The following is a 15,096-nucleotide window of genomic DNA, read 5'->3' on the forward strand; positions in this document are numbered from 1 at the left end:
ACGACCTGACTGCCAGAGCTGTGTGGGCTGTGGCTGCTGGAGCGGATGATGGCAGAGGGATGCTCAGTGTCCCTCCAGTGCCCTGTGTCCCTCAGTGTCCCCCTGCCATCATCCTCTCCAGCAGCCACCTCCTTTATTGTATATCCAGTGCTGGATCCTAAATGCAGTGTGAAGTTACAGCAACAAAATGTACCATAAATATTACTCTTACCTCTTCAAGTACATCAGCAAGTTTACTAAGTATTTCTTCCGAAAGGGTCTGGAATGTTGGTACACTGAAAAATAAGGAGAAATGAAATCTTATAGAATGTTGTCATACCATAGACCATGCCTTTAAAGTGGTAATAACAGTACACAGAGATTATCCGTCTCTCGCTGAAACTTCCGGCTTCAGAGAAACCAACAATGTAATTTATAGACGCTCATCTGTGCAGTTTTGCTCCTGTCCCTTAATCTCTCAAAGTAATTTGAGCTATCTTGAGTTATATCTATTCTTAATGTCAAGCCCTTTAAGCTGGAGGGTTTTTCTGATAAACAAAGCCAATAAACTCCATCTAGCTTGTCAAAGATTCTCTTAAGTCCCTTGGACACTGGGATACATTATTAAAGAAACAGTCATTGGCAAACAGTAGTATAAGAGCACAAAGCACAACTTCATGCATCAAACTAATTCTATTACTGCCAGTTAACTGGGAGATCAGCTTTTTTATTTCAGATGTTAAGACACAATTGGGTTATTGTGGGCGGAAAAGAAAACCCTTGGTTGTAATAAACTATGCAATCATCAGCGTGAGCACTTTAAACTATTTTCAAAGACATAATACAAAGAATATTAAAATACTTAGAAGAACAAAAGAATGGTATTAATGCTGAACATTTCTAAAAACTAAAGTCTTCCTTGGAGGCATGCATTAAATGTTCTGGATAAGTTACTCCCATACGTGCAACTGGTCTCCAGGGTGAAATCTGTGCCATCTCTGGGCTCCAGGGTGAAATCTCTATTTACCATGTGCCATTTATACTAATACTATAACCACAACCCCCCCCCATAGATATAATCCTGAGTATTCCTATATTAATAATTTTCTTATATCTAATGATGACATTTGACGTATACAAGATATAGTAAGATGCCTCAGAGTACTAAGATAAAAAGCTAAAAGCCCAAAAGCCTTTTGCCACCACCATTTAAACCCCCAAGGTCATTGATGCACAGATGTCCAGGTCAAATTGAAGCAATGTTCCTCTTCACTTCTAACAGCTACAGGGCTGGTTAGAGGCTAATTTTTTTGCGCCATGATCTATAATTTTTATTGATATCATATTGGTGTAAAAAATAATTTTAGATCTCTTTTTAAGAATTTTTTTCTGATATATAATTTTTAAAGAATCAGCAATCCTGGTGGGTTTTCCCCTCTTTGTATTTACGCTGTTCATCGTGCAGGAACTGTATTGTTATATTTTAATAGACTGGACAATTGCGCACATATTTCATATACATATTTTTATTTGTATGGTAGGAAAAAGGGTGATTTAATAAATAGCGGCTGCAGAAAACTGACATGTAAGTTTCTCGCGGCGCCGCTATGAATCCCAGATGGAGTGTATAAAGCAACGTATTCCATGCACACAGCAACGGATTATATACAGCAATGGATTCCAGAGACAGCAACGTAACGTATATTTTCGTATTAATCATGGCCGTTGTAGCAGTTGGCAACAACGGTGGTACTTTTACAAAAATATACGTTGTGTGAACATGGCCTATAAGTCCCCTTGGGGACTTAGATATGCAATCATTAGATTGCATAAACTGATCAATGCTATGCCATTGCATAGCACTTATCAGTATTATCGGAGCTCTGCACATAGAGCCTGCCGGAGGGAAGACTCTATGAGAAGATCGCTGATCTAACAAGATGGACGTATTACACCCCTGCCTGACAGGAAAAGTCATCAGGTCTGGATCAGTCAGTGACAGGTACTTATCCTGTCAATGAATTCCTTAAATGCTATAGATCTTAGCAAGGGCAATAGAAATGTATGTATACAGATTGCTGACGTGAAGGGTTAAAAAACACAAATGCCCTATTCACAAGTCATAATTTGGCATTGAAGGTAAACTAATCTGCCAATATGTCTCTATTGGGCACAAAGAGCTGAAGGGTGGCCGGGCAGATCCGTGCACTGAGAGCAGTGGTCCCATTTCCAGCGCACCAAACCACCTCATTAGTATATAGTTTAAACTACAAAGTACATGAAAGCGACACTGAGGGTAAAGGCAAAAAACTTGCCTTCATTTTCAGCACCCTGTGCATAATAGGGACATATCAGCGGGTCAGATGCTTCTAACCTGCTGATAGTTTCCCTTGAATTTGTATATGGAATCCCCACCTATTAAAGATGTAAAACAATTGGTATTCTGTTTTCTGTTCCTGCTTATCCATGGGCCAACAAAATACAATGAACATATCGATTTGATCACTGATACTAAATGTAGCTCCATTTGGGATACACAGGACAGGTAATAGTTAATGCTTTAGCTTTGGTGACTTGAAAAGTAAGAATAGAGAAACACGTTCATTTCTAGGAGTAGAATATGTGGCCAGTGAGTCATTGAACTAGTGAAGCACACAGCACATCTTCATTCAATACAATTCCATTTATTTTTGTTAAATTACACTTATTATATAAATTGTAAGCATGGAGTTGTCATATATATATATATATATATATATATATATATACATACACCGTAGTAGTTGCCTTTTTACAACATTTTTATAAGGTTATTTTAGAGGTTAATGTAATACTATTCAGATATCCTGTCCACCAAAAAAATGAAATTGGATTGTAGCAGGAAAGCTTGATAGATCAATAATTAGCAGTGTTCTGTATACAGCTACATGACGTACAGGGAATTAACCACATTAGATCTCTACAGGACCTGCTATGTTTACACTGCTCAGCTCATGAATTCTTACATTACCATACATACATACCATTACATACAGTAATTCACTCGTACATTAAGAGAATACAATCTATGTAGATTCATGCAATCATAGATTAAATAGTAATAGTAGTACACCTAAACATTGCTTAGTAATGTTAATGTTACATACAGTATATACATAATAATCAAATGGTATATTTAAGCTTTTAAAGATTGTCATGTTCAGGCTTCCTCTGGGGTGTTAAAGGGGCTGGGTCCCATACAGGCAGCGTATATGGGACCCAGTCAACCTCACACTACTGGATCCGCAGCGGAATTCACTGCAAACTCGCGGCATGAAATCCGCTGCGGATCCAGTACGTGTGAAGCTTTCCTAAAGGGGAACTATTAGCAGGTTAGACAAATCTAACTTGCTGATAGCCCCCTATAGTGCTTGGGAGGCCGAGTAGGAAAGTATGTGTCTTAACTTACTCCTCAGCACCAGTCCTGTGCTGTTAGTTAGTGTAATCCTTGTCTGGGAGCACTGCCTCCACAGTGTCATCCAGCCTACCAGCTCCATCGATTATCCGGATGACACTGTGGGGGCAGGGCAGTGCTCCTAACAGTGATCCCAGCCTAAGATTACTCCGACTAAGAGTGTGGCACCGGCGCTGAGGAGTAAGGTAAGACACATACCTTCCTCCTCAGCGTCCCAAGCGCTATAGGTTGGTTATAATCAGGTTAGATTTGTTCAACCTGCTGATAGTTCCCCTTAAGCGTATAAACCCACACACCGTATATGCAGCGTATTTACTGCTGCGATACGCAGCAAACTCGCAGCAAAATCGCAGCAGATTAGATCTAAATAACTGAACACAGCATCAAATCTGTACCAACAAATCTGCTGCGTATTTGTTGCATATCTGCTGCATATACGGTGTGTGGGTTTATACCCTTAATGTTCTGTGTTTGCTTCTGACAGTTGGATTTTAAAGGGGACACAATTAGTGATGAGCGAATACTGTTCGATCGAATAGATATTCGATCGAATAGTGAGATATTCGAATATTCGATGTTCGTACGAATATCCTGCGAGTATTCGATGAATATTCGATAAGCGTTCAAATCCCCCAGCTTCCGGTTTTACCCTCCAAATGGTTAAATAGATGTTTTTTACTAATCGAATACTTGTTCCCATAGACCTTAATGGGATCGAATATTCGATCGAATATTCGAATATTCGCGGGATATTTGCACGAATATCGAATATTCGAATATCTCACTATTCGCTCATCACTAGACACAATCTTTCCAAAAGAGTTGATATACTGTATTTCGGGATAAGTCCTCTGAATATTGAACCAGTGGTTTTGTGTTAGTGAAGAGGAGGATATAGGGGTAAAGATTTTAACAGAGCAATAAGGCAGTAGATGTATAAAGTTAGATATATAACCTGGATTTTTTTTAATCACATGGCATAGACCTCAAATAAGACTTAATATGGATTTTACTGTTGCAACATGCCATAATTTTGGAGTGATTTGTACCCAAAAGACTGGTTTAAATACCCTGAGATAAGGAAAAACATGTTTTAAAACATAAACTTTATTTGCTTATTAAAATATGTGTAAATCATAAATTTTATCCTACCACCAAGTTTTGGGAAACTGGCCTCAGGGGGGCCTACTCTTTTCCCTGATGCACCCTGGGCTTAATATTCTGGACCTAGGTGGTGTGGTCATCCTTATAAGAATGGCTCATTCTGGAACCTAAAGTGTCCTAGTAAACCCTTTTGGTCAAGTATTTTGGTCAGTCTTTGTTCAACAAAAATCAAGAGTGGGTTGAAAAAAAAGACACTATGCAAATCTTTCAGTTGCACTCATCTCTAGTTATAGCATATCACTATGATGTGCCATATCTTCATGGTCAGTGGTAGTGCAACCTTTGGGACCACTAATGACCATGAGAATAATGGGGACACAACACTGGTTTAGCTGTGCAGGGAACCACAGATTGCCCCATTTACTTCAATGGGGCTTTACCACAATTGCCTGGGTGGCCACGATCCGTTGTTCTGGGGAAAACCAGTGAAAGGGATGCATTGCTACACCAGTATCCCTACCAATCATACTAGTCATATAGCATCACTATAAAGGGAACCCTTTATAGTAGGCAGCCATCTCATTATTATGCAGTCAGGCTAACAGCAGCTGCATTATCATCCTACCACCATAGTAGTCCTTACACGTCCTTCCTTGCAGTGTACAAATACAAATATAGCATCTTGTAATAAATTACTGGCGACTATGCAGATGATGGGAGTCAAAAAAATCTTTGCAGCAAACCAAAAGCCGAACTGTATAAATGTACGTGGAGCTAAGATATGTGTGTTATAAACTCAATGTGACAGCTCATTTGTCTAGGTACCAACCAAAGTCGATGGAGGGATATTGGTTTAATAATCCTTCTCTGAAGCCGGGCAAAATACACCGATGCTGATTGTGAATCATTGATGATATTATTGGGCTTTAGAAGAAAACATTTATTTTGAAGCTGTCAAAGGCTTCTGTATCCTACAGCTTTGGGAAATGTCACCTTTCACATTTCTAGAACTGCATTTAATAAATTAAATCTTTCTTTTGAGAATACAAATTTACAATGAGAACGCACAAAGCCCAACACATTGTGTATGTCAGAGAAATAAAAGGGAGGGTTGTGCAGATTGGGAAAGAAAAAAAAAGTATATCCTAACAATTTTAATCCTTTGCCGCTGCAGCCATGATTTTTCTCTATGAGAGCTATAACTATAATAAACCACAGCTTATATAAATTAAACATTTTACGTTATTCACCATGCAGCATAAATAGACCCTTGCTGAAAAATAAAATTCTATTTACTTTTTTATGTTTACTACTTCACACAATAAAAATAAAATATACAAGCAAAACCTTTTTTTTCAGAACAGGACTTTTTTTTGCAAGTATAATGAATAAAATAGCAATTAAGGCATTTGTAATATATATTTCTTGTGTTTACTCTGTAGGGTAAGAAATGTGTAAGTCCCCCCCCCCTCTCTCTCTCTCTCTCTCTCTCTCTCTATCTCTCTCTCTCTCTCTCTCTCTCTATATATATATATATATATATATATATATATATATTATTTTTTTTTTTTTTTTTTGGGGGGGAGTAAAATTATTGATTTTCTTTTTCTCTTTACCACATTGTATAAAAAAAAATTCCATTATTTATTTTTTCTATTTATTAGTCCCACATAGGAATTGAAGGAGAAGTCCAAAGAAATAAAAAAAAAGGGATACTTGTGTCCCCCCCCCCCCCCCGTGCCCTGTAGTGCCACACCCAAGTCCCGTTGACAGCCCCCGTCAACCTGTAGCTCTTCCAGCTGCAATGTCACATACCCGGGTGATCTATAGCCTGCTCAGCCAATCAGTGACTGGGCGGGACACAGAGGATTACATCTGGCTGTCATTTATTACTTTGTTTAATATTTTCCTAAAGAAAAAGGTTTTTGCCAGCTCACCTCTCCTGTGTAGTCAAGCCGCTTGCACGGATCCACTCCAATGGTGAGTGTTGAGGAATCAATGAAGGAAAAAACAGATGATCGAGCAGGCTTTGAGGTAAGTTCAAAATTGCTTCCCTTTATTCACACAAAATCACCATGTGGTACATAAAGACACAAGCCCCCAGCACAAAAACTAATGCGTTTTGAGTGCGGTTTTTGCACTCTTACTCTTGGCTGATATTTTCCTACCCTCCTACCTTTTTCAATTTCACTGGACTTCTCCTTTAAGATGCAATCTTTTATATAATATCCTGCAGTATGTATTTCAGTGTCTCATACCTGCCTGCCAATATTCTTCTGACAGGAAACTTATAAGACTCTGCTTTAGGCTGGCCTAGTAAGCTGACATATATTGCAGACATGTAGGCATATGTTAGGGCTCAGTTGCTATGGCAGGCCAGTGGCACTCTACAATCTCTACAATTATTATTCATGGCATCTAGAGAATTAAATGGCCAGATTAGAGCCTTTGCCAGGAGGGCCTTGGTGTATGACACTGTTCCAGAGCCTATGCCATTAAATAATGTAAGTATACAATAAACCATTTGTAATCTCAATTTACAATTACATATTCTTGCACAAAGGGGTTATTTTCTATCACTTAGCATCACTGCCACAACTGTCATTCAATATATATTATTTTTAAAAAATACAAACCTTGTATTTTATGTATACAGTGCCAACATCACCAGGAATCATATAACCATCAAAATCAATAGATCAGATTTTTGGGTCTTAGTTGAAAAAATATCTACCTGGGCCGACTAGCTCTCCACTAATAAAAAAGTATGACTTCATAAAATTGTCATTTTATGTCACTCAAACCATACCACACATTCACTATTTGGCCTTGTTGGGGTGTAAGTCTTTGCCCTCTTGATGCTAATCTGCTGGCTCCTTTTGCAATTCGATTTAGCAAAAAAAGAGAAGCCTTGTACAAATCTTACAGAACCATCCAGAAGTCATTGGATGAAAAAAATGCTCATATCAAATTGTTGGGTCATAAAACATACGTCAAATCCCTTACAATCCTATCTGATGCCTATTGGAACATACAGTAGTCTAACTGTGTGTAATGAGATTGATGCTTACATACTGGAGTATGCCATTACAAAACTGTTCCTGAGCTCCAAAAAACTATTATATTCTCATTGTTTTGCTTGATTGACCTGTATTTTCTTTACATTTCAAGCACACAAACAAGAGCGTACACAGTTACATCCGAACATATATGAGCATACAAAATTCATAGACCTAGATAACTGGTTAGAATCAATCCTTGGGCTCCAATGATAAAGAAACAATTGAGCCCTTACTGTGGGAAGCCAATTGCTCCCAGTGGAGCAGTGATAGAATTTTAAAAGCTATCCATCCAGGCCTCTTACACAAAGGGTTGCAATTAACCTCTGTATAAGAGACATAGCCCTGTTTTTCTGTTCCAACCTTCTGTGGAAAAGGACATAAAAAATTCTTAGTTTAAAGAGGTTGTGAATTAAGTGATTTCTATATAAGGATCTTTATCCTAACAGTCCTGTGCACGGATGGTGGTTACATTATTGACTGAGCTCTACTTTTCTTTCATATTAGTTCCCAATAATTTAAAGTAATCTAATATGGTAAATTCAACAGGAATGATAGTTTGTACTGAAGTAGATTTAGCCTACTGATTTAGCCTACTCAGTAGCGGATTACAATAGGTCCATTTTGGGTGGTAGCCCGGGGCCCTGAGCTCCTTGGGGGCCCATGACCACCCTAAAAGACATACTTTCAGTGGTGTATTGTTTCCTGGCTACAGTTCTGTCATGATTTGCTAAAAATCACAGCAATTTTGCACAAATCAGTGCATCATGACATTATCTTTCCTGTAATATGAACACCACGCTAGTGCTGCCACAGTTACAGTGGGGTGGGGGGCTCAGACTTGGTTAACAGCCCGGAGCCTATGGTAAAGTTAATCCGCCCCCGAGCCTACTGTTTTCTTTGACTGTTTGATGGCATTTGGAAAATGATTACTGGCCGTTATTTTATAATGACAGACCATATTCCTATAATCATGGCCGTCAGTATACAATAACGGTCATTGTTTAGCCTCAAAGTGACAGCTGTCCTAAAAGATGATCTCCAAATGGTCAAAAAAGACAGTGTGTGCACATAGCCTTAAAGTGTACCTTTCATTTCAAGTAACTTTTTTAGGATATACTATACTGTGTATGTACATGAGAAGCAGCACTATAAGCAGCACTATAACTGGACCTTATTTATCTTGTATATGGTATTTTTCAGCAGATTTCTGCTATAAACGTTGTACTTTAGCTATTATTCTCTTTCTCTAAACCATATGTGTGTTCCTAAGAACTCCCACTCTCACTCCCCTCCATAGAGTTGTATTGTTTGAAATCTGCTTAAAGGGATTATCCAATGTTAAAAAAACATGGCTACTTTCCTCCAGATACAGCACAATTCTTGTATCCAGTGCATGTGTGATTTGCAATTAAGCTCCATTTACTTTAATGAAACTAAGTTGCAAAACCCTACCCAAACTGGAGACAAGAGTTGGGCTGTCTCTGGAAGAAAGTGGCCATGTTTTTCAAACACTGGATAACCCCTTTAAGCCAGACTCTATAGAATCACTTTAGCAGTCATGGAGGGTAAGGCCAATGGCTGTGGAAGTAACCAATCAGTACTCCGCAATAACCTGTCGTTTAGACATTTAAACACTTACAATAACTGTTTATTTCTAGGGATGGTCCAAACCTGTTTTGGTTCGGGTTCGTACGAACCCGAACTTTCTGCAATAATTCCCGCTGCCTGGCAGCTCCGTGGAGAGGGTGGATAAAGTGGGAGGACCGCCTGAAAAACTGGGATACAGCCTATAGCTATGGCTGTATCCCAGTTTTCCAGGCGGTCCTCCTGCTGTATCCACCCGCTGCACAGAGCGGGCAGACAGCGGGAATCTGATGCCGAGCGTTCGGGTTCATATGAACTCGAACCTCGGAAGATTGAGACCCTATTTATTTCCCATTTAAATTGTTAAATGACTGAAATCAGTAAGATCACTGATGTCACTCATTAGCAGTCAGTGTCTGCTGCATTTAGAAGAATATACCCACTAGTTGTGGAATTGGCACAGCATCTTAATCAGCTCCACACATTTCCTCACAACTGCCAATTGATATATACTGTGAGAGGTAATAAAAAGAGGACCTGAAGCATCTAATGCCCTGATCCCAATGCTGTTTTTATGTTGTTACTATGCCCAATCATGCCTTGCATATAGAGATTTTACTAATTATTTGATTGCACTTTTCCTTGGACAGATGGGTATTAGTTTTGTTTCAAAAAGGGGTGTGAACTGATTCATTCTCCATCAGCCTTGCATTCACACCCCCTGAACCTCATTCAATCACCTACAACCTCCTTTTACACCTGATGAAGCTGATTTACACCCCAGAGTCTAGCATTAACATCCCTTTTTTGAAATGAGGTTCCCACTTAGTTTACTATTCAATGCAAAGTGGGTGGGGCCTATGTGCTGATGACGTCAAAAGGGGACGGTCCAACTGTGGTGCTATGGGTGGGGCTAAGTGGCGATGTTTCTGTGAAGCCCCGCCCAGTTAGCACAATCTGCAGTTGATAAAAGATCCTTTTTACTTTAACAAGCACCATGATGTGATATAAAATAAGGTGTGAAAACTGCTAAATTTTACCCATTACACCTGAGAAGAGAAGTCAGAATGCAAAAAGGGGGGGACAGTGTCACTTTAAAATAACGATGTGTGCATACATTGTACGGCATTGCATTGACTTCAATGCAATGCTGCCCCTGCAGTAAAGAACAGACGCTGATTCCATTGCAATCATCGTCCGTTCTTTACTTAAAAAGGACGACGTGTGAACATAGACTTTTTGTGACATTTTTTCTGGCATTGCTCTTAGGTTTTTCGCATTTGCCATATGCGCTAAATAGCATGTAATTTTATAGTATGGTCACTATAGATGTGATAGTACCAACCATAGCATTTTTTCTATAGTAGTATTTTAAATGGAAATATGTTTATTTTATTTATTTTTACCTATGATTTTTTTTATACTTTTAAATTTTGCTTATTTTCAGACCAGAACCTTTGTACAACTTTGAAATATCCTCACTCCAGGAGTGAGAAAAACAATTTAAGAAATGAAGAAAGGAAATGGGGGATCGAATCATTAAACTGCCTGAGGCCGGTTGAATAGAACAGGGGAGCAAAAAACATCCTTACATCTTTATCGTTACAGAATTTTTTTTCTAGCCTTAAAAAGTTGCAAAACGTGTTTGTTAGTTTTCCCTGTGCTTTTTTTTTTTTCAGTTTTGAGAATAAACCAGCTTTAATGCTTAATTGTCCTTTAAATGACATGATATCTATCTGGCGCCACAGGAAATAGGCTAGAGATATGGCCAGAGGGATTTAGCTTTTCTAAGGAGACAGGTCAGTGTTTGAAAGTGAGGAGGCTGGGGCTGAGCCTGCCAGAATGTCACAATGACCGCCAGTTTGAGATACTGTATTTGCTTACTGGTCTTAAGAACCTTCTGAAAGAAACTTTTAGGTAAAATCCTTTTTAAGATGCCTATAAAGTAAAGTGACTCCATGTGCTCTATGCAGTGAATGGGACAGAGAAACAAATACATTAGCAACACTGCCTGCAGCTATCCGGAAATACATAGCATTCATAGTATTCATCTCATTGCTTTTCCTGTGGAAGTACAGAAAACATAAGTACATAAAGACACAATGACAGTCTCTGATAAGCCTGTTATCTATGCGTGCGCAGCATCACTAAACTCAATGATATAGGCAAAAGGGCATCAGGAGCGTTAGAGAACTTACTGTTCAAGGTTAAAAACTAATTTAGCATTTCTCCTTAATCAATAGTCATCTTTTATTTCTCACTGCGTGACTCAGCATTTATAGAAGGGGTATGATGAGTACATACAAGGGCAAGGGGAGGTCACATCCAGATCAATTGGAAGAAACTGGAGCCTGGAAAGGTTTTTTTTTTGTTTGTTTTTTTTTAGGTCAGGTTATAGGTGAGCAAAAGGACAGATTTGAATTCACAAACATTCACAAACAAATAAACGCACAATAGGAACGTATGTTTCGGTCTACACACATGCGTACAGATTATCAGACGCAAAGCATAAATTGCGCAGTTGCATAGGTTTTGGTCTACACACATGCAAACAGATTATTAGGTGCAAAGCATAAGCTATGCTCTTGCGTACATTTCGGTTTAGAGTTACGCACATGCCTACAGATTATCAGGTGCAAAGCGTAAATTGCGCAGTAGTGTACAAAGCAAGATAAATGTTTGAATATGTTCAAAAATGATTGTTATAACCATTCCAATCATCGAACCAATTGTTCCTGATCAGCGAACACAAACAATTAGCGCCATGTTCGTACGAACATACAAACATAACGAACATGTTCACTCATCACTAGTGATGATTCATTGCAACAAATATACTATGGCTGTCTCTGTATTGTTGCCAATCGATGACTATTCTGGGGTGGGTGGTCTACAAGATGGGAAGTCCACAACTTCAAAGCTGAAAACCATACGACCCCTTAGGCTCCTCCCCAGTCTAACATAATGCCCCATTTATGAATCCACACCACAAGACCATAACACAGATGAAGTTTTCATAGGGCTTATTTTTATCTTTCAAAAATACTTCTCCATTTGCCAAATTTATGCATTCATTCATTTGACGTGTGAATAGAAACCTTGGCAATATGTGTCACTATCCACTGACAGATTAACTGGCCCATTCCTTTATGGAGACTGTTCCATTTATTCATAATTCTGTCCATAGCCATCAGAAATTACAATGTGTAGAACCGAGATAAAATCCCTATTACAATGACAAAGCTAGATTGCTTTGTTTTTAAAAGTATTGAAGAGAAATGACTGCACTCACCATTAAAGGAGTTTTGACATCGCTTAATATTATTTACAGCTAATGCTCCGCTAACCTTCCTCAATGTTTTCTGACACATTAGAGATTTAGAAATAAATTCATGCATTAGCGATGCCTTTTCCTAAAACCAAGACCATTGATGTTACAGTATGTCCTTCCTGGAGGAGAAACTGTGACTCTTCTTTATTGTGCACATATACAGTGAGTATAGCCTCCTCGGTGAAAATATATACCGTATTTTCTGGCATATAAGATGACTTTTTAACCTTGAAAAATCTTCACAGAAGTCGGGGGTTGTCTTACGGTGGTATGGCCGCCGCATAGGGTGGAGAGCTCTAAAACGTCTGGATACCCACCGTATGCGCCGACCCCTCTAAAAAACCAAACTATTTAACTCACCTGTGACCCGTTTCGGCAGCCGTGCGTCCCCGATAACATTCCCGATACACTCTGCCTGCGCAGAAGCTCCCCGAATCTCTCCTAGCAGCTGAGCATTTCATTGGAGAAGCTGGGAGACGATCAGCTGCCGGGAGAGCTTTGGGAGAAGGGCAGACACACTGAAAGTCCCTCTGTCATTCTCCCGAAGCTCTCCCGGCAGCCGAGCGTCTCCCAGCTTCTCTGATGAGACGCTCAGCTGCTAGGAGAGCTTTAGGGACCTCCGGCGCAGGCAGTGTGATTAGGGATGCGTGGCTGCCGGGAATGGGTCACAGGTGAGTTAAATTGTTTGTTTTTTTATTTTTCAACTTCAGTTAACCCCCGCCTGTCTGCAGCAGGGCTCCGGCTAGTAAACCCTGCTTCGGTCAGTCAGGGGTTAACATTTTCCGGGGTATAAGGTGAACCCCTGACAATCTTCTTAAAAGTCGGGTTCATCTTATACATCCAGTTGTCGGAAAATGCAGTATCTATAAGTAACTAGAGGTGCCTATTAATACTAATGCTCACACTTAAGTAAAAAAAAAAGTCGAAAACCAATTGTCCATCCACCCTGCACACAAATACATCATACAGATAGATGCAGAAGAGCAACGGATTATTAGAGGTATTACTCAGACCTGTGCCCTTGTGCTTGAAGGTGTCCATAGGCTCCTATGTCACATGCAAAGACAGCAATATGATACATGACACATGTTAGGTGAGAGCCTCTAGTGCAGATTTTACACTGGGGCCCTTGGGCCCTATACCTCTGTATAGGACCAGCAATAAATCTATAGCATTCTCTGTAAGCAGAGTATAATTTACTAAGTATTTTATAACATTCATCTCACCATACAGTATGTCTTTACCGCAGTGGGTGACCATGTAATTTACTATACCATCCATTACACCTAGTCAAAAGATGCGTCATGGAAATTATCCTAGCTTTGTATCTTATAATAAGTTATTGTCCCAGAGCTAAAAGATAGTCAAGAGAAACTATTGTAAGGCTACCGAAGAACAGAGGAACATTTCCTGTCCACAATATTAATGTTGATGGAAGACAAGTAAACCTATTTGTGAAATAGAGAATACACTATCATGTGAGATAAAGTTCAGGATATTGATTAGGGGTGGATGGAATGAATAAAAAAGATTAGGCAGACATGGTGAGGAGATTGAGTGACTCATGGGTGACACAAAGGGTGGTTCATACATAAACTGATGTAACCCAGGGGCCACTGTAGATTATTGGATCATAATAAGGTTCCAGACTTTATGTATTTATTGTAGTTACTGTGAAGGATTTTATTGTATCTTATAAGGATATTGACCAGAGCTTTAAAGGGTGCAGAATACAGGCAAGTTTCACTCACACAAGATGGTCACAAATTAGCCCCCTCAACGATCCAGCCCACCCCAGCCATCCCGCTCTATTCATCATCATTAGAAAGGGGTGAGCCGGCCGGGGGCTAATTGGTGCTATGGGGGCGGGCAGTGCGGGCAGCACACAACTAACTGCAACGGGAAGGCGCCGAGGAGGAAGGTAAGAAACATACCTTCCTCCTCTGCGTCTCCTGTGCAAAAGGGACATAACAGCAGGTTAGATTTGTCTTGCCTTCTGATAGTTCTCCTTTAAGGGATTCTGGCTAGGTCCTAAGTCCAGAAAATAATAGTTCTCAGGGTTCTCAGAGTTTGAATTAGAAAAATACAAAATATGACAGTAACGCATTTTTAGAGTACTGCAGCTTAATGGTGGGAAGGCTTCTGTTAGGTTTGTAGGTTTTCTCCATCTGCTTCTGTGGAGCTTTGATAACAGTGCTGTATATTCAGTGTCAAACTAATTATATTGTACTATTTCTGATTTGCCTGTGAACGTGTCATTGACTTTACTTACGGATAAAAAGTGCATGCTAAGCTATTTTGTAGTGCACAGCAGAATTAGACTGGGCTTTTCCAAAAAACTGATGTTTTAGCATATGTTAACATTTGTACATGCTTGTTCTGTTGCCTAATAAACATTACTGTTTCTTGGTTGTCTTTCAACTGTGAAGGAGAGCAGCTGGCAGGAGGGAAAGATTGGCACGGGTGAAGGACATAACAGTTTGGCAAGACGCTCACTTTTGAACTTGTGAGAAGGTGTGGGAAGAATTAATACGTACTTAATGAAACCTTAGAATGAATGCTGAATGTGTTTCATTTTTAAT

General features: G+C 39.4%; 1 protein-coding gene across 2 annotated transcripts in view; it reads right to left on the reverse strand.

The window, feature by feature from the left end:
• Nucleotides 1-15,096, reverse strand: part of PRKG1 (protein kinase cGMP-dependent 1) — a 788,657-nt gene that overhangs the window by 140,765 nt on the left and 632,796 nt on the right. For both annotated transcript variants that reach the window (XM_069980327.1, XM_069980326.1), the window contains exon 5: nucleotides 212-275. In XM_069980327.1, coding sequence (XP_069836428.1) covers nucleotides 212-275 — 64 coding nt within the window. The remainder of the gene's footprint in view (nucleotides 1-211; nucleotides 276-15,096) is intronic.

Source organism: Dendropsophus ebraccatus, chromosome 8 (genome assembly GCF_027789765.1).
Source record: "Dendropsophus ebraccatus isolate aDenEbr1 chromosome 8, aDenEbr1.pat, whole genome shotgun sequence".
NCBI classification, from domain to species: domain Eukaryota; kingdom Metazoa; phylum Chordata; class Amphibia; order Anura; family Hylidae; genus Dendropsophus; species Dendropsophus ebraccatus.